This window comes from Miniopterus schreibersii (genome assembly GCF_964146895.1).
Source record: "Miniopterus schreibersii genome assembly, chromosome: 12".
Lineage (NCBI taxonomy): Eukaryota > Metazoa > Chordata > Mammalia > Chiroptera > Miniopteridae > Miniopterus > Miniopterus schreibersii.
Window position 1 is genome coordinate 32514904 of NC_138112.1, and position 27926 is coordinate 32542829.

The 27926-nt window shown below is 50.2% G+C and overlaps 1 protein-coding gene across 1 annotated transcript in view; it reads left to right on the forward strand.

Moving 5' to 3' along the window:
- Positions 1–27197, forward strand: part of GAB2 (GRB2 associated binding protein 2) — a 146725-nt gene extending 119528 nt beyond the window's left edge. The window contains exons 3-10 of the mRNA XM_081154307.1: positions 5698–5941; positions 17210–17799; positions 19026–19120; positions 20035–20299; positions 21530–21620; positions 21913–22015; positions 22697–22822; positions 23616–27197. Of these exons, the coding sequence (XP_081010433.1) occupies positions 5698–5941; positions 17210–17799; positions 19026–19120; positions 20035–20299; positions 21530–21620; positions 21913–22015; positions 22697–22822; positions 23616–23759 (1658 nt within the window). The 3' untranslated portion in view covers positions 23760–27197. The remainder of the gene's footprint in view (positions 1–5697; positions 5942–17209; positions 17800–19025; positions 19121–20034; positions 20300–21529; positions 21621–21912; positions 22016–22696; positions 22823–23615) is intronic.
- Positions 27198–27926: the final 729 nt, after the last annotated feature.

Below are 27926 nucleotides of genomic sequence, written 5' to 3' on the forward strand. Positions count from 1 at the left end.
AGTGAGAGTGGTGGGGTCCTATCCTTAACGCTTTCTGTAAATGGTCCCTAGTCCTTGCAGCAGCCCTACAAAGCATGTATTCTCTCTGCTGAACAAGTGAGGGTCAAAGAAGTTTATGTAGCCTGTCCGAGGCCACAGAGCTAGGAGGTAGCAGAGCCAGGCTTTCGATCCATCCTGGCTCCAGCATGTGTTTTCATCCACCACGGTACTGGTTCTGAGACCCACTGAGGCTTGGGGTGGGAGTTGTGGGGGAAAGGATAGAGATAAAAAGGGCATTGAGATAAGGGGACCAGTCATTATTTGGCCAGCCTTCTGTTCCAGAAAGTCCCGACACCGCCCCTTTCCTGCTCCTGTTATCACCAGCCCGTTGACGGCTGGCCTGGGCTGGGCTCCTCTACTGAAATCCTTCAGAGCTTTCCTGTTCTAGAGTTTTGCAAGAAGGGGGGGGGGGGTGTTTGTATGCTGGGCAGGCTTCCCAGGGGTGATTGTGGAAAGGAAGGGGAGTGATTCTGTAGGGCCCTAAAAAGAAGCCAGGAAGAAGAAGAGAAACAAAACCCTGTTTAAAAGAAAACAAATTGACTCAGGCATTTTCTGGCATTATCTTCAGTCTAGACTTGGAGATAGAAGCCCAGGCCCAAAGTCTGGAAACATCCATTTGTTTCTTGCTCCATAACTGACCTTCCTATGACCTAAGAGCCTTCATTGCAGCCACGTTACCAAGACCAGCCCAGCCACACACCATTTAATGTTTTCCTCTATCTTGACCATTCTTTCCTTCCCTCAGGAGGTACCCGCACGATAAAAACAAATCCTCGGAAAGGTTTCTGTAAGTGGACAGGTTTGTTTGCACACCCCTATCTCGTTGATCTTTTACAACAGCCTAGCGAGCTAGGCAGGCAGGCCGGGGCTTATTCCCCCGGCTGGATGGTGTGGAACCAGAACTGGGCATCTCGCCTGGCAGAGCTGGAGCCCCGTCCCTGGCCTCCTGACTCCTGTCACGTGCACGACGTCCAGTCGCTGAGAGGTGGAATTTCGAACCGCTTGGGTCTTTTTGCCCCAAACCGTGCATTCTTGCTGTTTTGTTTTGCTGAAATTCCCATTGCCTTGCCCTGCTGTGATTGTGGGGTGGAGCCCTGAACAGTGGGGCTGGAGGAGGTGTGGGGAACTGAAGGTAAGTAAGAGAGAATGTCTCTTACTCGATATACTTTAGTAAGGACTTGGTATTTACTGAGTGTTCCGTTTTCTCTTCAAAAAGCAAATAAAAATGAAAGGTCGGATGTCTTTAGACAATTGCTAACCTCTTGCGTATACTTAACACTTCATCTTCGTAAAGGGCTCGTGTGTGTGTGTGTGTGTGTTTCCTAAATTCACGTACCATGTGTCTCCCACCTAAAGTACCCAAGTCAGTGTTTTTCAGTATATTCACAGGGTTGTGCAGCCACCACCACAATCTAATTTTGGAACATTTTGATCACCCCAAAAAGAAATCTCACACTCATTAGCTTCCCATTCCCCATCCTCAGCCCAGCCCTAGGCAACCACTCATCTGGTTTTCTGACCCTATATTTACCGATTCCGGATGTTGCATATAAATGAAATCTAGCTTCTTTTTACTTAGCATAATGTTTGCCTGGTTCCTACATGTTATAACATGTATCCACACTCTGTTCTTTTTACTGCTGGGTAATATTTCATTGTACATCTATGCCAACATTTTGTTTGTTTATTGATCGGTTTATAGGCATTTGGTGTGTTTCCACTTCTAGCTATTATTATGAGTAATGCTACTGTGAACATTTGTGTATAAGTTTTGTGTTGACATCTGTGTTCATTCCCCTGGGTGTATACCTGTGAGTGGAATTGCTGGGTCATATGGTAACTCTATGTTTAAACTTTTTGAGGAGCTGTCAAACCGTGTGTGTGTGTTTGTAAATTTACTGAGATCTATTTCCCGGATGAAATTCACCCGTTTAAAGTATACAGTTCAGAGGTTCAGTCTGTCACACAGGGTTGTGCAACCATCACCCCAGAAAGAAACGTGTCCTCATTAGCAGTCACTGTCCACTCCCACCCCCCAGGCAACCACTAGCCTACTTTCCATCTTCATGGATTTGCCCGTTCTAGACGTCTCACGTAAACGAGACCGTACAGTCTGCAGTCTTATCGCTGGTTTCTTTCACTTAGCATCTCGTTTGGAAGATCCGTCCGTGTTGCAGCAGGCACCGGTAGCCCATTCATTTCTGTGACTGAGTTATATTCCATTACATGGATATATTGTATTTCGTTTATCCAGTCTCTACCTCTGTCATTACGTGGTGTTCTCTGTGTGTCACTGTGTCTGTTTTCTCTCCTTGACAAGGACACCAGTTATTGGATTAGGGCCCACCCGAGTCCAGTATGACCTCGCCTTAACCAATCACATCCTGAAGACCCTGTTTTCAAAAAAGGTCACATTCTGACATTCAGGTAGTCTGGAGTTTGGGGGGGGGGGGGTGGACACGCTGTTCAACCCAGTACAGACCCCAAGGAATAGTCACATGAATTCAGGTAGAAATCGTTTAAAGTTTCAAGCAGAAGTGGAATTTTGGCAAAGCGCTGTGCCAAAAACAGCTTTGGAAGAGCTTTTCTGGGGCTTCAAACCATTACAGAGCCAACTGGTTTTACAGATAAGGCTTTGCGCTGGTAGGATGGAATTCCAGGTGTCTGTGGGCCCCGCGCATCCTAACCCCTACTTCATCTTATTAACAGACCTTTAAAAACATCTCTGATTTTGACCACAAGAAACAGACATATTTGGATTTTTGTGCCAGGGAAAATTCTTTTATTTATTCAACAGATATGTTTTGAAGATCCACTGTGTGCTGGGACTGTCCTAGGCACCAAGGGATACAGAAGTGACTAGAACATGTTTTGAGTACTTATAGCATGCAGAGTCTTCTAGACCCTTGGTGCATTTCATCTTATAACCACCCTGTGTCAATCTGTGAATAAGACCCAGAGAGCTGAAGGGACTTCTCCAGGCCTGCAGGCAAACGGACTGGGTCACAGACCTGATCCCGTAGCCTGAGCGGGAGGCGGAGGGCCCTGGAGGGGAGGACAAGTCACTCCTCCTCTACACAGCCCCACAGCCCAGGCCTTCAACACAGGGAGCGTGAGGATGCGTTGGGTGGCGAGGCAGGGTAAGTGGGTTGTGACAAAAATGGCCTTTCCTGTCCTGCGGGGGAACCTGACAATGAGGAATCAATGCGACTGAGGGAGGATGACTTCCTATGCTCTGTGCCTCGTTTATTTCATCAACACGTATTTACGGAGTAGGGTCACACACGGGCTGATGCTGGGGATGAAGTGTGGTAACGGGACAGGCCCTCTGCCCTTCCTGAGTTCATAGCCTGATCGGCGGAGTGATGAGAGGATTGCTGTTTCCCTGAAACTCTCTTGGAAATGCAAGAAAATACTGGTGAGAAGCGAGGCTGAAGAAATAAACAGGAAAGTGGTTTGAGAGAGAAGAAAGAGAGCTTTGTAAGTCACCTGGAGGATAACAGGGATCCACTGAAAGGTTCTAAGCAGGGCAGAGACATGATGGCATCGTGGCTCCCGAGGAGCAGGGAGAGTCACAGGTAACGCCTGGGTCTCTGGCTGGGAGAACTGATTGGGTGGCGATGCTGAGGCACCTCCCTGAGATGGAGAACACAGGGCGGGGTTGGGGAGTTCAGGTTAGATGTTGAGCTTGACCTGCGTGTGGGGCGTCTGAACGGAGGTGCCCAGCAGAGGGAGGGACACGCGACAGGGAGCCCAGGAGAGGGAGCTGCGCTAGAGTCGGGGACTTGAGGGCTGTCCTCACATCAGGTGGTAGCTGAATCTGTGAGAGTGGACAGGATGCCCCAGGGGCTGCCCCTGAATGCGAGTGAAGCTGTAGCAGCGTCTGGGGCAGAACCCCGAAGAAGGGAGAGGCTCACTGAGGAGCTGGGCGGAGGGGGAAGAGACCAGAAAGACCACGGCGACTGCAGAACTGCCCCGGAGCTTCTCCCTCTGCACCTTCCCTGTGTCTCCGCCCGCCTCAGCTTGCGTTCATCCCTGGCGCCGTGGCTCCTCCGTCCCCTGGCATGGGCCCCCTCTCCTCTGCCATGAGAGAGTTCATCTTGCAAATCGAATGGAGTAATGAAGCCATTGATTCTGTTAGCACGTGTCCAGTTCACTCCGAGACCCGTAATGGGAATTCGTTTCGGAGGTCAATTCGGCTGTCGCTGGAACAGCTTGTCCCCCGAGGCCCGTGGGTTTTTCTGCTGTACACGGGCCGAAGCTGTCCTGCCCAGCGTCAGGAACGACTGGAGAGTAATTAGGGCTGCGGAGCTTTACTGAGCTGGTGACCCAGCCTCGGGCCGTGCGAAGGGCGCAGACTGAGGAAGGTCGGGTAACAGGGAGCGGTAACAGAACTGTGTCCCCTCTGAAATGGTTCGAATGACCCTAAAAAGCCACCGTCGCCACCACTAAAACACTACCCCCTAATCATGCTGGCTGTCACATCACCAGAAATTACGCCTTGAAACCTTTATTTCTTTTGCACAAGGAGCTTCCCTGTTGGAATTACGATGTGCTGAATGAATACGTTTGCCCCTTCTGCAAACACAGACCGAGAACTTTCTGTGTGCCCGGCCTTTACTGGGTAAATGCGGAGACTGTCACGACATCAGTCACTGTTCTTAGAAACCCGTGGGCGAGGCGGGGAAGCGGGGTGACAGCGGACGTAGCCACGCGTGGGCCAAGCTCTCCGGGCACCCAGAGCAGCGGCCAAGTCCAGGGGGGTTTCCGAGAGAGTGCGATCCCCGTGTGGGGTCCCCGGGTCTGTGTGCGAGGGCCGGGAGGGCGACCCGCAGTCCCGGTGGAAGGAACAGCTGGGGCCAAAGCAGAGACGCGGGGAAGGGGCTGCGTACTCAGGGGCTGCCTTGCGTCTTGGGAGGGGAAAAGCAGGAAACAGGTCGGACTGGGAAAGGCCCTGTATGCTATGCTAAGAATCTGAACCAAGCTTAGAGAGCCAGCCCAGTAAAGAATGCCCTTGGCGTGGGGCGTAGCACTCTAAGCTATTATCTGTCCTTAATACCTCGCTTCCTTTCTAACCAGACAGACAGACTAGAGCTTAAGATAAGAACTTAGAGAAAAAAGACCCACAGACAGAGTGGTAGGTGCAGGAGTTGGGGATGGGAGACAAGGCCGTTCTGAGAGGACCCGGACCAGTCTGAAGGGACAGCTCCAAATGCGTGTGTGCTTCTAGCATTAACCCAGCAAGGCGCGGCCCCGGCCTCAGCGGCTGCGTCTTCAAGGAGCAAAGCTTCATTTAACAGAGCAGCCTTAGCTCTGAGGGGGGTGACGACGGCAGAAGCCAGCAAAGGGAAGGAAGGCAGTAGGACTCCCTGCCCCAGAGGTTAGCCTTGCTCCATCCGTACCCCTGGGCCTCAGGGCGCCGTGCCTCCCAGAAGCGGGGCAGATGTGCCCCAGCTGTGGCGGAGAGTGGCTCCCGGGCGACGCCAGGAGCGGTGGCGAGGGACAGAGCATCTCCTCCTCGGCCAAGGGGCCAGCTCCCAGCCCTCCTCTCTGGGAGGGGGAGAGAGCTGCCACCGGATCCTTCCTCGCGACAGCCTGCTTTGGAAGAAGCACACCTTTCTTTCCTTTTTCGTTCACACAGTCCTTTCCTTCTCACAGACTCCCTGAGGAACATTTCCTCCGCCAGTCACGGTCCCCGCTCCTCTCCAGCCGAGCTCAGCAGCTCCAATCAGCACCTCCTCCGAGAACGAAAATCCTCAGCCCCGTCGCACTCCAGCCAGCCGACCCTGTTCACGTTCGAAGCCCCCGTGTCCAACCCCCTGCAGCCTGCCCTGTCCACCAGTGCACCTCAGGAGTATCTCTACCTGCACCAGTGCATAAGCCGGAGAGCGGAAAATGCCAGGTAGGAGGCTGCGGGGACCGGCGGTCTGTTGAGCGACCGCTCCCAGGGCCTAGTACTTTTCAGTCTCTCTTCTTTAATTTTAAAGACAAGGGAGTACAGTTTTATATCTTTTCAGGTGATGAGACATATACTTACAAAACAAAACATTTTTTTGCTTAGGTAACTGTCACATTTTATTGGTATCATCTGGGTGGCTATACAGATGATCATTGGATTCCAGAGAAACCTCCCATTGTTAAAAATCATGCTATAAAAATTTTTTATTTAGCCCTGGCTGGTGTGGCTCAGTTGGTTGGGCGTCATCCTGTGCACCAAAAGGATGCCGGTTTGATTCCCCGTCAGGGCACATGCCAGGGTTGTGGGCTCGGTCCCCAGTGAGGGGTGTGCAGGAGGTAGCTGATCGATGTTCCGCTCTTACATCGAAGTTTCTCTTTCTCTCTCCCTCTCCTTTTTTCTCTCTCTCTCTAAAAATCAATAAAAATACTTTATTTTATTATTTTATTTTATTTTATCTGGGGGAGGGAGTCATTTAGGGCTAGAGTTTCAGAATTGAAAAAGGCAAGTCAGTTTACTTGTTGACCTTAAGAAGATAGCTATAAAGCCTTCACGTTAGTGAACAAATCCACATCTCACTTTTCTGTAGAGCTGCTCTGTTCTGTATGGTAGCCACTGTCTACAAATGGCTAATTAAATTTCAATTCATTAAAATTGAATACAATTTAAAATTCAGTTGCACTAGCAACATTTCAAGTAGCCAGTGGCTACCATGCTGGATAATACAGAGATGAAACTTCACCATCACAGAAAATTCTACTGCAAGGATGCCCTGCTCTAGAATAATGGGCTTTGTTTTCCCGACGCCACCAGCTCTCTCGCAGGTTCAGAGCTTGTGCGCACTTTTATCACCTTTTATCTCTACTGTTAGGATAAACAAAAGCACAGAGTTGATGGGCTTTGCCAGAGCTTGTTCCCAGCTGCTACGTGGCCTACAGATTGTAAATCATGTCCCTTAATTAATTTATTTATAAATATCTAATATGTGTTATGAAAATTAAGGCAGTTAGAGGACTGGCTGTATTAATATATCACTTCACAGAATATTTTCATGCATAATCTCACTCGAACCAGTCAAATACACTGAGAGAGAGCTGGTATAGATCATTTATCTCCATGTCATAGGTGAAGAAACAGATGCTTACAACTAATAAATGACAAGTAGGACTGGAACCCAGGTCTTCTCATTTCTGGTCCCGTACTCTTTTCTCTATCCTGTGCTCTGTAATCTTTTCTCTACCCTGTGCTACATGGGTTCTGGTTATCACCCAACAGAGGTTCCCAACACTCAGACTCAGTGATGCCTCAAATATCCACTTGATTCATTTGTTTCGTTTGTGAGCTTTCACTAGTTCAGCCTCCATCAGCTTTTACATGAAGAACTGAGTTCTAAAATGGTAGCATGAATTAACCAAGATCATTGAATTCGTTAGTGGCACAACCGTAACAGCACCTGATTCCTGCTGAGCCACAGACCAGACTTGGACAGTGGGCTGTAATGAAAAGCAGGTTACAGGCTTTGGAGTCAGTCAGATATGGGTTCAAATTCAGGTTCTGCCACTGTCCTTGTGATCTTGACCTTCAATTTCCTTATCTGCTGAATGAAAGTAACTAATTCAAAGGCTTCCTAATGAGCGTAAAATGACAAAACATACATAAGGTCCCCAGGAGTCGATGCTCAGTCCATATCACCTGTTGGTCTCCTGGGCCCCATCGCCTCCTACCACATGGATGATTTCTGGGAGTAGAGAATGTGCGGAGTTCTTGCAATTATAGTTCCAGTGAATGGCAAAGTGCTTTAGCCCTGGCCCATTTGGTTCAATGGCCAGAGCGTCGGCATGCAGGCTGAAGGGTCCCAGGTTTGATTCCGGCCAAGGGCACATACCTCAGTTGCAGGCTCGATCCCTGGCCCTGGTCGAGACTCCTGCGGGAGGCAACCAATCGATGTGTCTCTCTCACACTGATGTTTCTCTCTCCTTTCCACTCTCTCTGAAAAGCAATGGAAAAAAAATCCTCAGGTGAGGATTTAAAAAAAAAGACAAAGTGCTTTATATTAATGCCTCTAGGACTTTAATGTGCATATGAAATACTCGGATCTTGTTGAAATGCTGATTCTGACTGAGTAGGCCTGGGGGGGAGGTCCTGAGATGCCGCCTTCCTGCTAAACTGCATATGGTGCCATTTAGATTGTCTGCAGTTCACACTTCATGTAGAAGACCTTATATAATACTAGCAGCTACCACCACCTCCAGTCCCATGAGACTGCTACAGCAAGAACAAATGCATAAATGTCTCTGCTTGAATTAGCACTTGGGGGCCCACTCCCTGTGTCCCTCTGCAAAACCTCTCTCCATCCTCCCAGCTGGAATTCATCTCTCCTCTGGATTCCTGTGGCCGTTTTTGATTCTCTCTCTCACAGCACTTGGAACTTTCTGCCTCCTATGGTGAATTTTTATATTAATATGTTACTGTTCTTTGAAGACTCAGGGCACCTAGTAGGCACTTGGGAAGTATCTGATCGCTGTGTTGTAGAGAAAGCATAGTAAAGGTGGTCAAACTTATTTACAGCTGGGGAAGCGCCTTTGTTGTGGGGCCTTCACCAAACTCCTCTGCTTTTCTCTCTGTCTTTGTTTTCACTTGTGTGGGTGTTGGAGCAAGAGGACAGTGAGCAGGATCTCAGGGAGATTTTTGGAAAAAATAAGTTCAAATGTTTTCTGCAGAATTCTAAGGGGGGGGGATGGAGGGTGGAAAGGAAGCGTTCTTTAGTCCAGAAAGACTGTATAGTTTCTGGTAGTAATGGAGTAGCTTGCATGATACCAAACATACTGTAACAATTATAAACTCTGGACAAAACACACAGACGCACAAAAACTGTTTGAAGGCACTAAAGAGCAATCAAAGAGCAGACAGAAACTGGAAAAGATTTGACTCTTAAAAGGAGGAACCCACACTGAGTGAGTCCAACTTTCGTGGCTTTTCCTATGAAGGAAATTCGTCTAAACATGTCACCCAAAATATTTAGTACACAATGAGAAATCGCTAGACACATGACGAAACTGTAAAAGTTGACTTATAGTTGAGAGAACTTAGTTCATAGAAACAAACCAAAGTAAACCCACATTTTGGAGCTAGCATACCAGGACTTTAAATGATTGTATTTATTGCTTTAATCTATGGGGGGGGGGGGGGTTGATGATGAGTGAAGAGATCGTTAAATGTAGGAGAGAGATAGAAACTCTGAGAAAGAACTTAGGAGTTGCAGTTCTAAGTGTGGGACCGTCCCAAACCAGCAGAGCAGAGGCTTTGTAAACTAAGCTGAGAGTTGTCCAACCACACACAGGAGGAGAGGCAAAACTTGCAGCCTGAACCTAACCAAGTTGATTGCCTGCCCAAACAAAATCATCCACTTTCTCCAGAGGACTATACCAGAATCTAGTCTAGACAACATAAGATCACAACATTCAGGATAGAATTCGAAGTTTCTCAGCTTACAGAGAATCATCAAAATGTAACCAGCCTCAAAGGAAAGCACAGATGTCAACCCCAACATAACCCAGCTGTTGAAATCATCAGACACAGATTTAAAAGCCCGTATTATAACAATATTCCACGTGATCAAGGAATACGCACTTGAGATTAATGGAAAGGTGGAGGAAAACTCTATCAACCTGGAAATCTATATCCTGCAAAAGTATCCTTCAGAAATGAAAACAAAATGAAGAAATTCTCAGTTGAAAGAAAAATAAGAGAATTTCCAGGAAGTCTGATTTCAAACAAATGATAAAGTTCTTCAGGCTGAAGCAAGATAGTATCAGAAGGAAACTAAGATCTTCAGGAGTAAAGAGTAGCAAAAACAGTAAATATCTGCATAATTATAAAAGACTGTTTTTTCCTTCTGTTCTTTATTAGTATGTATGAGCCCTGAAAGGAAATGTTAAATATTGTCTACTGGGGTTTTTCACTTGCCTTTATTTCTCTTCAGCCTAAAGAGCTCCCTTTACCATTTTTTGCCATGTAAGTTCCCTCAGGACATATTTTCCCAATTTTTATTTCACCATCATTTTTGAGAGATTTTTTTGCTGGGTATAAAATTCAGGAATGTTGGTTTATTTTCTTTCATCATTTTAAAGGATGCCATGCTGTATAGTCTTCTGACCTTCATTGTTTCTGATGAGAGGTCAGCTGCTATTTTTATTTTCATTTTCCTGTATGTAATATTTTTTGACAAAGGTGCCAATAGGGAAATGAAAGTCTTTTCAACAAATGGTGCTCGAACAGCTGGATATCCATATAGGAATAAAAAAAGAACCCTTACTTCATATCACACTACTCAGAAGTTAACTCAAACGTATCAGGGACCTAAATGTGAAATCTAATACTATGAAACTTATAGAAGAAAACATCTCTGTGGCCTTGGGCTAAGCAAAGATTTTTATATAGGATACAAAAAACAGGCATCATAAAAGAAAAATTTGATAAAGTAGTTTTAGTGTTTTTTTATTGTTGACACTATTACAGATGTCCCCAGGCCCCCCCCGCCCCCCCTTCCTTCTGGCCGTCGCCACCCCGTTGTCTGTGTCTGTGGGTTATGCATACGTGTTCTTTGGCTAATCCCTTCACCTTCTTTCATCAGGCTCCCCTCCTCCCCCCTCCCCTCTCCCCTCTGACACCTGTTGGTCTGTTCCATGTTTGATAAGTTTTTATCAAAATTAAAACTTTTGCTCTTCAAAAGAATCCCATAAGTAAACAAAATGGCAAGTCATAAGGCGTGAGAAAACATTCAAAGCACGTATATCTGACAAAGGATTTATATCTAGAATATATTTTTAAAAAAACTATTACAACCCAATTTTTTTAAGTGGGCAAAAGATTTGAACAGACATGTCACACACAAAAAGATACAGGAATGGGCAATAAACATATGAAAAAATGCTGAATCATCAAGAAAATGCAAATTAAAACCTCCGTGAGATTTGTTTCGCCTCCACTGGGGCGGCTAAAATGAAAAAGAGCAGCAGCGCCAGGTGTCGGCAAGAACGTGGGTGGGCTTTAATCCCGCGCTGCCTCTGACCCTCACGTTGCTCACTAGGTGCCCTGGAAAAAAGAAATGACGCCTTACAGTTTACAAGGCACTTTTCCATTTGTTACCTCGTTTGATCTCCTAAATAATCTTAGAGGGTTCCTTTTGAGTAGGGACTTTGAAGAGAGAACCAGGCCGTTCGTCGCTGTCAGGCGTAGACATAAATAGGCCTCGTTGGACTACTGCAGTCAGTCACACTCACGAGCTGATAATACCAGCCTCCCGTCTATTCCTTTTCACATTTGGGGGGAACCTGATACACAGTTACAATAAATAAAGCACATTGGAGATGAAACCACGACTTCCTCAGCATTACTTTTACTACAGTATCAGCCCCTATTCTTTCTTCAAGTACTGAGTAATATGTATTCTGGTTAAAATGACTCGTTTTCAAAATCCAGCTCTTCCACGGAGCTACAGTAAGGACAATTCAGAATAGTAACTGTTGCCAGTGGAAGGAGTTTTGAACTGACACCATCAAGACGAGCAGAGTCCTTTTTGTCTTTGAAGACACGTGGGTTCCACGGGATTTATTTTTGTCCGTCAGCCTTCAGGGCCTCATTCCAGATTCGAGCCAGTCTCTGTCTTCTCATTTCAAGGAGGCTGTTCAACCTGTAACGGGTGACACGCTGTGCCGAGTCACATGCCTTGGAAAGCCCTAATTCTAGTGAGGGCTGTGGGGAGTGGAATTCCAAGTGGTGAGATGCCAGAGTGAAAGCATCACCAGCCCCGCAGCAATGCCCTGCAGCAGTGTCCTGCAGAAAGATGGCGAGTGAAACGTGAAATCAGAAATGTCAGTGGAGAGCTTAACCATGATTACTCATTTCTAAGGCTTCTCTGACTCATTCGCCCAGTGACTCTGATCGACCGAACGCAGAATATACATCTTTTAGTTTCACTTAGTTTCACATTATTAGTCTTGCTGTATAACCACAGGCAGAAGGTGGGTTCAGGATTGCAACCTGAAAGGTTTGAGATGCCAAGATCACCTTACGTTTTCGAGATCGTAAGGAAGAACTTTCTGAGTCATCTTCCCGCACAGGAAGGATCCATTTGGGAGGGGTCAGGTGCAGGAGGATCGTCCAAATGACTTCTTAAGATTGCCAGCGGCACAAATCATCAGAGAGAAGCAAATTAAAACCACAATGAGATATCACCTCACACCTGTCAGAGTGGCTACCATCAAAAAATCAACAAACAGCAAGTGTTGGTGAGGGTGTGGGGAAAAGGGAACCCTCATGCAGTGTTGGTGGGGTTGCAAACTGGTGTAATATGGAAAACAGCACGGAAGTTCCTCAAAAAAAATCAAAATAGAACTACCATATGACTCAGCAGTCCCACTTCTGGGTATTTATCCAAACAAGCCCAAAACACTAATTCAGAAAGATACATGCACCCCTATGCTCACTGCAGCATTACTTAGGACAGCCCAGAGACGGAAGCAACCCAAGCGCCCTTCAGTACACAAGTAGATAAAGAAGATGCCGTGCATATGTGCAATGCAATAGTGCCCGGCCGTAAAAAAGGAATGAAACCAGACTCATAGACACAGAGAACTGACGGTTGCCAGAGGCGAGGGAGAGTTGGATGGCTGGGTGGAAAAGGTGAAGGGATTAAGAACTACAAATTGGCAGTTTCAAAATAGCCGCGGGGATGTAAAGTGCAGCATAGGGACTGTAGTCAAATAATATTGTAATAACTATGTATGGTGCCAGGTGGGTGCTAGACTTATCTGGGGATCACTTTGTGAGTTATATATATAAATGTCTAACTACTGTGCTATGCACCTAAACTAATATAATATTGAATGTCAGTATTTTAATTTAAAAAAAGATTGCCAGTCACAGCTACAGAGCTCTAAAAGATGGTTAATCTACCTACTCGTTCTTCTTAAATGAGAACATAGCCTTTAAAAACCAAACCAGGACCTTCATCATTGGAGCACTTGTAGTCTAGTAAGGTGGAAAAGAGTGAAACCGTGGTGTAGTGTGGACATACAATTATATATAAGTGTGCAGAAGACCCAGTGCAAAATGAGGGCTGGGAAAGCTAGGAAACCATTCCTAAAAGCCAAGGAAGAGGTTTGGGGTTGATACTAAGACCAAAGCATACACAAGAGGTGGTGCGATCACCCCACCCACCCAGAGCACTGGAGCCGCTGGCAGCCCGGCCTGGGAAGGCAGGGCACTGAGCTGTCGGCTTTAGGAGGGTCTCCTCGCAAACCTCTCTGTGCCCCCGGGAGCTCCCCTACACACTTGTGTTCCAGTATCTCCCGTACCAGCTCCGCCCACTGCTGTTTTCCCCCTCCGCTATGTGAGGGTAGAACCTGTCTCTCCGAAGGTTTAAAAGCTACACCCTGTGTAATGTGTCTGGCCCAGTAGCACACGCATTTTACGAGGCCTGTGTGGGGCCACAGCCCTGGAAGAGACGTCTGTCTCCGTATCCCCTGCTTCCAGGTATTCTCCCCAGGAGAGCAGCTCGGCACACCGCGGTGACGTGGGCCTCAGTGAAGGGTCACATGGAAGTAGTAAAGGCCCCTGGATTTCTGGGTGCTCGGAATTCCCCTCGTGATTCTTGCCCAAATCCGGGTGGGCTTTGAGCAGGGCGTCCAGACACCTGGGGGCTAGAACCAGTTCCACTGCCACCTGAGTGTGGAACTTTGGCCAAGTTTGTTTCCCTTGTTCAGCTCCTCCACCGGATTCTCGAAGTAACGCTTGGTCCCCCCCCCCCCCCCCGATGCGCCTCCGTGTTATCTACCACATGCCAGGCTCTAGGCCGGAGCACAGGACAGGCCCTCTGCCTCCTGGGAGCACAGGGTCTGGTAGCAGGGGAAAGACTCAGACCCAAGCGGCTTTGGCACAAGGCAGAGCGCGTGCGGCGATGGGGGCGTGAAGTGTGTGGGAGCAGAGGAAGGCGTGGTGACGTGGAAAGGAGAACTCGAGGACCTGCGACACCTCTGTGGACCAAAAAGGCTTGTTTTGCATCATGTGTGTGAGTCTGAGGCACCAAGGAAGCGTCCCAGGGAAAGGTGGACAACGCAAGCCGGGCTGGAGCTCAGACCACTGGGGACACGCTTAGGGAGGAGCGCGTGGCTCTGCGAGTCAGAGGGGAGGGCGCCTGGGCAGTGAGCAGTCGGGACGCAGCTAGTGGTTTCGGAAAGGGGAGGGGAGGGGCCTTGATCTCCTGACCCAAAGGGTTTACGCTAAGCTCAGGAAAGGGGATGGCGACACCCACGCTCTTCTGCATTCTCCTATTGTCCATTCAACATTTATTCATTATTTACTATGTGACAGGCACTAATCTGGTGCTGAGGAGGAAAATGAATGAGGCTTTCTTTCCTTGAGGAAGTCATAGTATGTCACACAGGTAGCAGTTGCTACCTGCTCCAGGAACAGAGTTAAGCAAGTGACTGGTTCTGCCTGGAGGCAGAGGAGGGTGGGAAACAGCTTTAAAAGATGGGCCATCTGAGCCGAGCTCGAGGGGTAAAGGAGCGGGAGCCTGCCAGGCGGAAGTAGGAGCCCTTCCGACAGAGCAAGCACCACACCAAAGCCCAGAGGCTCGACTGCGTGGGGCGTGCTGGGAGCACTGGACGGTCCGGCTTGAGTGGACCCTGGAGTGGGAAGGGGACTCCAGGGGAAGAGGCTGGACAGAGGCATTGGCGTTGGAGTGTGGCTTAGTCCTAAAGGCAATGAGACCGTTTTGAAAACATTTACACTGGGAAGTTAGAAAAGTAAATGTCAGTGGGAATGTAGAGAGGATGGGAGAGGTCCTGGGCAGATGGTAGGGAGGCTTTTACTCGCCCTTTTATTATCAGGAAAACTGGGGTGGATTCCGTGGGACGTGTGGAGCTACTGAATGCAAACGCACAGTGTAGGTAACTCTCAGGCTCGAAGCACTGGTGCCTTTTCCAGCAACACAGGAGGGTCAGGAGGGAAACGGGGGGAATTCGTTCTTGAATGTGTCTGAGGCTCCTGCAGGACTCCTGCGGTGCTCTCCCCACCCCAGCCCCACCTTCCGGGCCCCTGTTCCCATCAGCCCTGGCCTGGCGCCTCCGCTGTCTTCTCTCGCCTCCTTACACACTCGCTCCAGCCTGAGCAGCGTGCAGTTCCTTGAACTTGCGGGTTGTGTTCTACGTCTTTGTGCCTCTAACCGAAACACCTTTTCCCTTCTCTTGCCTTTTGCCTGGCCAATTGCCAGACTCAAAGGGAACATCTCACTCAAAAGGAACACCTCTGAAGAAGCATCCCTTGCATTCTGTACAGCCCCCCTCCCCCCGCCCCAGGGAGGGTTAGTATACAGCTGTCTAGGGCGCTTACTCACCCACTGGATTGTAATGATTTGCCTTTGCGTCCCCTCCTCCACCCCTGCCCCACCCCCACCCCCCACCCAGGGCAGAAGGCATCTCTGTATCCATTATGCCTGGCCCAGATGGAAAGTAGGACATCAGTACATGTTTGTTCAATGAAGTAATCCAGATAGGAGCATCCAGCAGAGCGGTGGAAATTCCAAACGTCAGAATGAAAGGCACCAAAGACAAATGGGAGCCACGTGAGCACCGCATGCCTACCATTGGCTCGCCCACCCTCTTGCTCCAAGCGCAGCATTACCTAGAGGCCGGATGTGCAGTGAACTAGGCCCATGGCTATCGGCTTGGTTATGTGCGTGGAGTGGAACAGAAAGGGAGAAAGAGCACAGAGGCCTAGAGAGAGGGCCGCTGAAGGTCCGGGGACTGAAATGGATGCAAGTTTACATAAGAGGGAGCCTGGCCTGGACACCTGTTTCCCTTCCTTGCCTAGGCCTCTGGGCCCTGTTCTCTGCCGCCACCTGGTGGCCACATAAACAAGCTGCTCGCGTGCTGAAAGCTTGTATCAGGCAGTTCTGTGGATTGGCCTCAGAGGGTTGACACCTTTGTCCCCCCACCCCCGATTTAATGTGCAGATTGTATATATACAACATTCTGGTGAGAAATTCCAAGAGCTTTTTATCAGATTCTTAGCAGTTTATAGCCCCCAAAAGGCTGAGAAGCACTACTATAAAGGATTGTTCTAGAATAGTGGTTACTCTTTTCTTTTCCCCCAAATGAAATCCTATGAAGAATCCTAATGTAAGAGAGAGAAAACCAGACCTGGATCCCTGCTTGCTTAGAACCTCCCCTCCAGTTTCCCAAGGCACCGATGCAGAACACAGTCCAGTTTGAAAACCACGCTTACAAAGCCAAAGGCGTATGCAGCTTCGGAGCCAAATGGACCCTCCGGAGCCTCCCGCTAGGTCACACCTTGGGGAGGGGCTTGGTGAAGCTCACAGACTTATCCGTGGCAGTACTGGGACCAAACACACATCCCTCCACTCCTAGGTCTTTAAACTGCTCAGTTTTACCTTATTTCCAAAATACCTAAGTTTAAAAAAATGTAATACTCTTTCTATCCTGAATATAGGTCCCAAACAGGAAACCATTTTCCTGTAGATACTTTGGCTTCTGGAAAGAGATATTTCTCCTTATAAATGCCTCTCAACAAACCATAGCACATAGTAGAAACATTAGCTAACGTTTGAATAGTTCTTTATAACTTACAACTTTAGCACCCGTGAGCTGACTTATTTTGCAGTGGGAAAACTGAGACTTGGAGAAAGTGATTTGTTTGCTGTTTTCTGACACTGACTTAAGGGTTCTTTGTACTGTCTCTCAGCCTCTGTATTGAAATGTATATATTCTGACTTAAAACAGTGATCAAGTTAGAAGTATAACTGGCTTGTTGATATCTGTGCGTATGGGGGTGGGGGGGTAAGGTAAGACCAGCCCCTGCTAATCACAGCCATTTGGGGGTATGGGGAGGAATAAAGGTTCACATTGATTGAACACCTATATACTAGAGTCCAGTTTCTGAATAACCTTCAGAGCATGTTTTTAATCACCATTTTCTCAGGTGCATAAACTGAAGCTCAGAGAGAGGAGGTGCCTTGCCCAAGGTCACACAGCTAGTAAACTGAGATAAACCTCGCGCCGGCCTACCCCTCAGCCTGTGTTTTCCCCGCACCAAGGGGCTGCTTGGGCCTTTGGCCATGCCAGCTGCCCTCCCTGGGCGGCAGTCCTGGCCTCCTCTAACCGCCTGCCCCTTCCCTTCCTTCTCTGTCAGGAGTGCCAGCTTCTCTCAGGGCACCAGGGCCTCTTTCCTCATGAGGAGTGACACAGCCGTACAGAAACTTGCCCAGGGCAATGGACACTGTGTCAACGGGGTCAGCGGTCAAGTCCATGGCTTCTATAGCCTCCCCAAGCCGAGCCGGCACCATGCAGAATTCAGAGACAGTGCCTACGACCTGCCCCGGAGCCTGGCCTCTCACAGCCACACCAAGGGCAGCCTCACGGGCTCCGAGACGGATAACGAGGACATATACACCTTCAAGACGCCCAGCAACACCCTGTGCAGGGAGTTCGGGGACCTCCTGGTAGACAATATGGATGTTCCGGCCACCCCCCTCTCCGCCTACCAGATCCCTAGGACATTCACGCTGGACAAGAACCACAATGCCATGGCAGTGGCCGCTCCTGGGGACTCAGCCATAGCTCCCCCACCCAGACCCCCCAAGCCAAGTCAGGCAGAAACACCTCGGTGGGGCAGCCCTCAGCAGAGACCTCCCATCGGTGAAAACAGCAGGTCAGCCTCCGCTGCCACCATCCCCAGGCGCAATACCCTCCCGGCGATGGACAACAGCCGACTTCACCGAGGTCAGTACAAGCCCAGCCGAGGTCCAGGGGGAGGGGGAGAGCAGTTCGCTGTTCCGTGGTCCTGCATGCCCACGAGACCTGAGGACCAGCCAAGTCACTGACATGGCTCAGACACCTACTCAGAACCCTTCCCAGTCAGTCCTCCAGCAGGAGGCTATTCGTGGACACCCACAGTGGCCAGAGTGTAGCAGACCCTGCCTCAGAGAAATTAATATTCTACTAGGGGAGACAGAACGTTCTTGGTTAACCACAAAACAACATACTATGCATTTGGAAGTCTCAATCATAGTATTTTATTAATTTCTAAATCCAACCAAAGATTGTAAAAATCAGCTTAGAGGACCAGCCCAAATGAGCCAAACCTATGTGGACTAGCAGATTATTCAAGCAAAATTAGATCTTCAAAATATTTCCCAAACCCCTCTTGAATCTGTTTAAAGTCTGAACGTCTAACTTCTGTTGTCACTTGTTTTCCACTTAAGAGTATTCCATCTCTGCATATAATCTGTGTAATCAAAAAGCACAATAATATCAATACCTTTCATTTTGCATTTGCTCTATAGCTTGCAAAGCCTATTGTTATATCTGCTCTGTTGTTTAAGCCATGTAGTGACCCTGAGAATTTGGCAAGGCAAAGCCTCACTGTCTCCATTTCATGTGAGGCCTGTGGTAGTGAAGACACTTATTGAGGGTTGCAAAGTTAGTCACGGGTACAGATGGGCCTTAGACCCAGGGTCCCGACTCCTGGCTCAGTACTCTTTGCAGTCTTCCAGTACAGCCACTATTCAGTCAGTCCCCCTCTGCTTTGGAATGGAGATGACAGAGACATAGACAACAATGTCCCTGCCCTTCAGAGAACTCACATACAGTTGGGGAAATAAAATCCACGTGTAGTCAGTCAGTCAGGTATCAACATTACTGTAGAATCTGTATCAGCGATGGCCCCGTGAGTGGCACAGGTGGTAAGTGCTATAGAGCTAGAGGTGCATAAATGAGGGCGGAAGTGGTCAGGGAGGGATTCAGTGTAGATGCCAACACTGGAGCTCGGTCTAGAAGCCTGGGAGGAATTTCTGAACCAAGGAGTGATGTGATACAAGTAATACCTGCTCACGGGGTTGAGGGTAACATCTGGAGTTTCAGTGAGACCCTGAGCAACACTGGGGAGGGTTTGATGAGTGTCCACAACAGATTAACTGTGAGTGCATCTGATCTTCTTCCTGCCACAGCTTCTTCCTGTGAGTCCTACGAGTACCCTCAGCGTGGCGGAGAGAGTGCCGGCCGCTCTGCAGAGTCCGTGGGTGACAGAGTTAATTCTTTCCTGGTGAGTGGGCTTCAACCAGGGGTCCTTGAGCCAGCTTGGATGGGTTAAAGGTCACCCAAAGAATGATAGCCATCTCCCTCTTAGGACCCTGCCTAGTTCTTTCTTGTCTCAGTTCAGAACCCTGGGTTGAGTTTTTAGAAAGTAAGGTACAGGTGTCCTGCTGTGGAGGAAATGTGTGTATTTAGATAACCCTGGACTACAAGGCTCACCAACCAGGGGTGGCTCAGAGTCAGGCTCGGTGGCAGAATTATGGTTTGAGTGCAGGATCCCAGGCTGCCCTCTGGAGGGGGCTGATCACGGTTCTGCAAGGTGTCAGGCCCCAGCTAAGCAGACTGGGCCTGACTCTAGGTGCATGGAAAAGACTGGAAATTAGGTAACCAAAGCAGATGCAGCTTATGTGTCTGGACACACAGGGCAAGAGTGGAAGGAAGGCTGTCGTCGGGGTTGCAGGGTTGTACACTCCGGCTACAGCTTGCTGGTCACACTGAGAGCAGGCCCGGGGAAGCACAGCTGGCCCAGCCCTCACCTGCCAGGGCCAAGGCTTCTAATGTGCTCCTTGCCCAGCTCAGGGCCTGACACACTGACTTTCTAGTGGTGAGTCCACACTCGAGGTGGAGGGTGGTCTGAACCAAACCTGTGCTACCCTCTGCCTTAGGCATCTGGAAAGCCTCATGGACCCAACCACCAAGGATATTTCATACTGAAGATTTATCCCAGGGGAGCCTGGAAGCTAGAAGGGACCCACACACCTCATTTCTTCCCGTCTCTGCTTTCTTACTTGATTTTCCCAGGGTCTGCCTTACAGCTTCACAGCACAACTCAGTCATGACTGCCCATCCCTTGAATCTAAATCCACACCCCCTCTCGTTTCTTCTTGCTAGTGACAGCTGTATTTCTTTCACTCTCCTTCCTAGCCAGGGAAAACACTCATAGGCCGATCAGACAGCACCAATTCCGAAGACAACTATGTGCCCATGAATCCCGGCTCCTCCACCCTGCTGGCCATGGAGCGAGCAGGTGATAACTCCCAGAGCATCTACATCCCCATGAGCCCGGGGCCCCATCACTTTGACCCGTTTGGCTACCCCTCGACAGCCCTTCCTATGCACCGAGGCCCCAGCCGGGGGAGCGAGATCCAGCCGCCCCCCGTCAACCGCAACCTCAAACCTGACCGGAAAGGTAAGTCGGCGCTTTCCCTGTCCCACCTCTAGACAGTGGCCTGTTTGCATTCATATAGCGATCAAGTGGGTGTGGGTCCTGAACTTTACTTGTGAGGAAGTGGTAGCCTCTGGGGCTTACACCACCCCTAAGTCTCACACATACACACCCCCCCTCCAAATGTATCCCAGTGGTCTGGCACCTTAGGGACTGGCTGCAGGAGAAGCCTGGTGGCCAGGACAGAGTTAGGTTTCAGCTCCACCACCTGCTGACATGTGAATAGAGACAAATCCTGTGTCTCTGAGCCTTGTTTGTTCATTTGTGAAATGGGAAATATAATACGTGCCTCTTAGAGGAATTAAGGGACATAGATGCTATATCTGAAAGTACCTCATAATATTCAAGGGTAAAGGGTCAGTATTAGATCTGGGGTAGACAGGGCAGGACTGACAAAGTAGTCATCTATTAAAAGACCCACTATGATGTACTAGAAAGGTTTGAGCATTCAAACCACATAAATGGGGGTTGGAATCCTCACATAGGACTTCCTAGGTGTGTCTTTGGGCAAATTGTCTAAATTCTCTGAGCTTTGGTTTTCTTCATCTGTGAAATGGGAGTAGTTCAGAAGGAAAGCATCCAGGACTCTGACTGTGGTCCACAGCAGGTGTTCAGTGAAGTTAGAGCTGTGTCCCAGCATCTGCCCCGGGAAGAAGTGCTAGAGTTTGGGTTCCAGGCCTGCCTCCACCTCACACTGCTGGCCTCGGATCAGCGGCAGGGACTCAGAGGGAGAAGCAGAGTAACCTCTGGTGGAGATCAGCCCAGTTGGCCTGGTCAGCAGGGAAATCAGACCTTAGCGCTTGAATGGAAGCCTGCAGGGCCTGTGGCTTTCACCTTCCTCCACTGTAGGTTCCACAGCCCTGGCCCAGGGGCAGCACAGGAGTCATTCTCCCATCTTCCTACGTGGTCACACATCTGGGGAGAGCAACCTGTGGTCAGACCCTGTGTCCCCGCTTTGGATTCTGAAAATACAGTGACCATGGGTATAATGCAAAGAATGTCACTTAGAATCTGAAGACATGACTTCAAGGCCTGTCAACATGGGCAAAGATTACGTAACCGTGCTGAGCCTTAGTTTCTTGTAAAACTAGGATGGATCTGAGAGCATTCATTAATACCGTGTGTTATGCGTAAAAATGTGTGTGTGACATTTTTACTAGTGGCTGATAATTCGCCTTTCTGTTCCTGATCCAGCAAAGCCAACGCCACTCGACCTGAGAAACACCACTGTCATCGATGAGCTCCCCTTCAAGTCACCTGTCACCAAGTCTTGGTCTAGGGCTGTGTGAGTGTCCTTTTGGAAGTAGGAGCTTGGCCCAGAGCCATCAGGGTTGGCAAGGGGACTGGTGGCCAGGCTGGGAGTCAGGAAGGCCGCACCCTGATGATCATGCGTCAGTAGCTGAGCCGTCTCTAGAGCTCTTGGGACTCAGTTTCCTCGTCTGTATCTGCCCCATCAGATCTTTGTCTGATGACGTGTGGCGCTCTGAGGGCCGAGGGCTGGGTGTGTGAGGGGTTGGAGGCCCAGGTGGAGGCTGGAAACTTCCCCAGGTTTACTATCTGTCTTCCCCCCACAACAGCCACACCTTCAATTCCAGCTCCTCCCAGTACTGCCGCCCCATCTCCTCACAGAGCATCACCAGCACGGACTCGGGAGACAGTGAAGAGAACTACGTCTCTATGGTGAGACCCCTGGGACCTAACCCTTACATCCCCACCCCTCAGCTCACTCACCGCAGCCCAGGGATTCCTACATTATTTGTTGTTTTGTTTGCTGCTGAAAATCTTTCGTGAACCACCTGTGTAATGAGCACTGTGGGGTCATCATAGTCCCTACCCTCAGAGGAGGCCCCTCTGTTCAGATCTCTGAGGGGCTGGAGGGAGGACACTGCTGCTTCCATGTGACCACCCACTGTAGGCCATGGGCGGGAGTTTGAGAGAAGCAGAGTTCCTGCAAAAGATGACTTTCCAGCATCCAGTGTAGAAAGGAAATAGGCTCCCTCTTAGGGGCCAGCAAGCGAAGGCTCATCTACTGGGGAGACTGCAGGTGAGAGCTGGCCTGACGCCTGAGGGGATTAGTGCAGGTTTAGGAGCCACAAACCAGACCTGGTTCCCGTCCCTGCTCACCAGCTGTACCACCTCAGGCAAAGTCACTGAATTTCTCTGAACCAGTTTTATTTTTAAAAATAATAGTAATATCTACACATCATGGGATTGTTATGTTTAGGTGAGCACATGAAAAGTCCCTGGCTCAGTGCCTGACTCCAAGTCGGCCAGCAGCTCTTACTCCCAGAGGTGTGCTTTCGGGTGGTGGGTTAGTCCAGTTCCTAAACTTACGAACAGTTGTTTTCCTCCTCCTGATAGCAAAACCCAGTGTCTGCATCGCCCATTCCCAGTGGCACCAACAGTCCAGCCCCGAAGAAGAGCACCGGCAGCGTCGATTATCTGGCCCTGGACTTCCAGCCAAGCTCCCCAAGCCCCCACCGCAAGGTGGGTGGGGTGGGCTGGTGTCGAGCTCTCAGGGCTCTGGAGGAGGGCGCCTTCAGCCCTGAACAGCAGCACTCCATCTCTTGCTACTTGTGCTGTCGTCTGGGTCTTACAGGGCACATCCCCTCCCCCCCCCCCCCAGCACCCAGGTACCCTGGGTCCATGGGACCTCATCAGCCAGGCCATCCCCCTTGTACAGATGGGAAAGCACACTGAGAGACATGCTCTGCTGAAGGTCACAGAGTCGATGAGTGACAGGCCCAAGACCTGGGACTCCTGTGTCCTGGTCCCAAGCTCTCTTTGAAGAGCACTTACTGCCTGTGTGGGTCCCAGGGCCCTGCTGTTGATGCGGTGGCCTTCTGAAGGGACTTCCGGGCCTAGAAAAGGGCAGGTCCCCCTCCTAGGGTGGCTGTGAGTGATTCCCAAAGGAATACACACAGAGGCCTATGGCTGGTGCTTGTTGGCCCCCAGCAAATTCCTTCCCCTGGATGAGTGGTCACAGAGGTGGGTGGACATAGAGATGTGGGACTGGACCCACACCCCAGGCCAAGAAGGGCCTGGGTCCTCCTAGGAGCTGGGAAATCGGGGCTGGAGGGGCTGTTGGATGACACAGGAGGAGGATGCAGTTTGGAGTCAGGCTCTAATGGCCACATTCAGAAAAAGCAGACAGTCCACAGGCAGAGCTGCAGATAAGGCCCACCTCCTCTCCCCTCCCCTCCCCTGGAGACAGCTCAGGAAGGGCTCCCCCACCTCATGGTAACTCACAGCACTTCTACTTCCTTACCCTGTCCCTTAGCCATCCACGTCATCCGTCACTTCCGACGAGAAGGTGGACTACGTCCAGGTGGACAAGGAGAAGACCCAGGCCCTGCAGAGCACCATGCAGGAGTGGACAGACGTGCGGCAGTCCTCAGAGCCTTCCAAGGGTGCGAAGCTGTGACTGGGGGGCCACCCAGCCTGGAGAGGGGCCCGGAGGCACCAAAGCTGGCTCCTTCCTGTCTCCCCTCTCTCCTCTCCTGTTGCCCCCTCCCACCCATCCCCTCCACTTTGCCGCTCTCGCCTTCAAAGCACTTGACATCAGGGACCCTGACCCTTCCCCTGGGAGGCAAGGGCCTGATGGAGGCACTTCCTCCGCCCACTTGGGGCCCACCTTTGGTTTTTATCAGTAATGGCCATGCCTCTGTTCACCTTAGTTAGGGCTCTTGCCAAAAAACATCCTTCAGCCTCTTCCTTCCCTTTAGACCTGAGTATCCACCAGACATATGGAAGGAAGGGCTGGGGCTCTGAGCCAGATTCCACACCTCATGCTTGCTCCCGGCACCCAGCCCCCTTCCCTCCAGTGCATGGGCTACCTCCATCAGTCCTGGAGGAAGCCCGTCATCTCAGCCTGTCCTGGAGGACAAGGGTCAGCAGACCAAAGTGGACATGGACTTCATCCCTTTCTCAGGGGAGAGGCAAGGCCACTGACAGATGGAGGAGCTGAGAAGGTTAGAAGTGGTCTCGACGGACAAAGGAGTTAGGCTCCCCAGATGCAGAGGCGAGGTGATACCTGCAGTGGGCCCCCACCTTCAGCCAGTGTCAGTGCCGCTGTGGGGTGGGAGAGGCAGGAGGATGAGTATGTTGGGCAACGAAGAACAAGGAGACTGCGGGGTCGGCCCTGGGAAGCTCTGCGGCTCCACAACCCCAAGTTCCTGCCACCTGAGGATGCAGTGTCAGAGAAGGTTCGGGCGGGGCTGGGAGATGCAGTGTGGGAGGAAGCGTGGGGGCACTGGAGGTGATACTGGGGTTGAGGGTAATGCATGGGACACCGCAGGGGGGACGGGGCAGCAAGTTTCTGCAAGATGAGCAGTGCAGCAGGGGGAGGCAGGTGACTGACGAGAGGCAGAGGTGAAGGCCATGGGGGCACAGCAAAGCACATGGGGATGTATGCTCTAGGGGCCCAGTGACTTGCAGGAGGAAGTGCCGTGGGGATGCGAGGTGGAGCAGAAAGTGAAGGATCGATGTCAGGGGAGTGGTGTGCGTGGTGGCAGTTCCCAGGATTGATGGAGAGAGCAGGACAGAGCCTGGGGATGGCGTGGGAGTGGCTAAGAGCTTGCGCAGTGTGACCAGGGTTTATGCCAGTGCCCAGGGCAGGTATACATGTGGCCTGGTGCCAGGCTGAGTGTTTTTCAGCTCATATCACCCTCTGTTAAACCCTCGCATCTCAGGTGCCACGCTGGACTCAAACCTGGCTGCAGGGACAGGAGGGAGGGCTCTGAATCTTTTTCTAGAGTTTCAGAGGCAACTGGAAAGATCAGATGTTTCATCTTACCCTGGGGAATAGACTGTCCTCCTAAAAAAAAAAATGACTTCCCATTGTATTGAGTGGAGGTGGCTACCGCTCACCTTTTAGTTTGTGTGTGTACATACCCCTAACCAGCCCAAGGGCCCGACCATTCCCAAGAAGTCCCATCCTGGAGAAGTTATTTCCTCCACAGTAGCCCCCTCCTCCTAGTATTAGTTCAAATCACTTCAACCAGCACATATTAATGGCTGCTGGGACCAGGCTCTAGGCACTGAGGACACAGGAATTGACAAGACTACCCTATACTTGAGAAGGTCACAATCAGTGGGGGGGGGGGGGGGGACCAGGAATTGGTAATGGCCATGAGAGAGACTGAAAATGCTGATGAACCCATTCCTAGGACAAGCGGGGCAGGAGTTAGAAGGGGACCGAGATCAGACAAGGTGGTTTCTCGTAAAAGGAGGTAACTGAGATGGGCCTCAGGAGAAGACGGGTCAGATTTGTAAGGGAAGGAGAGCAGCGCTGGGTCCAGTGGAGGAAGAAGGGAGGAAAGACTTGGAAAGCCTTGTGGTTTGGGAGTTGGGTCCGTGGCTCTTTGTTTCTGGAGATGGAATGGCCATGGTGGCCTGCAGTGGGCAGGTCTGCTGGTGCACTCTGGTCAGCCCTGACTGTGTCCCTGTGCCCCAGCAGGCTGCAGGTGGGCCCAGGTGTTGGTACCCTAATACCAGCATTTTCTGACCGTGCCATGATATGAATTAAACTGGTTGGAGTCTTCAGAGACTGTTCAAATCTAATCAGCAAGGAGACCTACCTTCAGTCCTATAACTCCCAAACTCTTCGGGTAAAGACGGAAGGAAGTACAAGAGAAGATGAGACCGGCTCACAAGCCCCAAACTACCAGGTGTTTAGTACATACCTGTCAGCTCAGTTTAAAAACTGGTCCTTTGGCCTACTGGGTCAAAGCTCACTTCTCCTGGTGGCCTGGCAAGATTGGGGGTGCTTTCTCAGCTCAGTTAACACAGGACCCATCCTGCCTGGGGCTCCCCATAGAAGGAGCCGTCCTCACCCACTTCCAGCTCCACCTCTGCAAGGTTAAAGAAAGTAGAGCAGGAACAGTGACAAGAGGGAGAGAGTGCTACGGGGAGACTTGTCTCCTTAGAATGTTAGTTTGCCCATGTGTGAAATGGGTGGTTATATTAGGTCTCTGAGGCCCCTGATGTGGCTGATGCTCAACTGTTTTAAAGGCAAATTCCCTGCCCTGTGACCTCTCTCAAGGGTCTGGATCACCAGGGATGGGCAGCACCCAGAACATTAGCCAGTTAACCCAGTCCCCTCCCTAGATTGAGTTTGGTAACCTCTAAATCTGAAATCATTCACATATGCCCCAGTTGTAAGACAGAAGCACAACCATCCTGAAGTGATTGGAGCTCCGCTCAACTCTAGTCTGCCCTTTGGCCCCTTTACCGCCTCAGCCCCGGGGCGTGGCCATCCAGCCCTCCCCCCCACCCACGCCCCTTTGACAAAGCTCTGCAAGTAGAGTGCAACACGTCCTTCCTCTCTCTGGGCCTCCATCTGCAAATGTGGGGGAATGAGACTGGCCACACGAGCTCTAAAGCCCCTCTCATGGGGCTATCATTCTGGGACTCCCCAAGCTTTCTGGGGCCAGGTCGGCCACCTGCTGGGGGGGGTTCCCGCTGGAGAGTCAGGCTGTCATGTGATATTTGGTGGTGTGTGTTGTGTGTGTATTGGTTACATGTCTTGAAATTTAGAATCATTCACACAGAATTGTTGCTATTTGTCGGGAACAGAGAATGGGCTAGGGGAAGCCCAGTCTGGGGTTCTTGTCATTTAAAATTGACATTTAATTTTTCAAATCACTGTTGGTGCCTAATCACTTAAGTTATTAATTTATTCTGTTTTCTTTTTAAAAAAAATTTGTAACACGTATTTATCCTGTGGGTAGGTCTGGGGTGGGGTGGGCACGTGTTTGTGTGGGTCCTGTTTTTGCTGTGGTGACACATGGTACAGGCCTGGTGCTTGCAGGTCCCTTTTTACTATGGTGTTGGAGCAGGACAACAATAAAGTCCATTAGAAGCAAACTGAGTGGGCTGCTGAGTCTGCCTGTCGGAGGGGCTGGGGGAGGACTATCCCACGATGGGGCTTCCCATGTGTCGGCATAAACATATTCTTGATGAGAAAATTGTTTCTCTCATGGTCCTAGGAAGGCTCTGGGCCAGTCTGCTCCACTTTCATTTTAACAGAAAATAATTGGGCACTTTTCTTGGCTAGAAGAATGACCCCTCCTTACCTCAGAATCTGTATCCCTGGTGTGTAAAATGGAAACTGTAGTAACATCTGCCAATTCATCTTTCTTAGAAGGCACCCTGCACTGGGACTGAAAAATGAATGTGTGACTTGGTGCTGAAAGGCTAGCAACCCACTCGCTGGTCCCTGAGAGCTGACATTCAAGGGTCTATGACATTTGAGCCAAAACTCAACTCCTCCACCTACAGCACAGGCAGGCGCCCCTTGAAGCTAAGCCATGACCACACCACTGGCCACCACCTCTGTCCCTGCCTTCCCACCTCGTCTCTTCTCCCAAAGGGGATGGGCAGGGTTGGCAGAAAGGGGCCCCTACATGAGGGCTCTGTGTGCCTCTCCAGCTCCACAGGTGGAGTGGCACCTGGGGGAAGCCCTGCCTCCCAGCTTTTCTCCTGGTGTGTGCCCATGTCCAACCCAGGAGAGGCCACCCACCCCGCAGTTCTCAGAGGGAAGGAAGAAGGAATATGGTATCGGCAGCAGCTACTTATGTACAGGCCAGAG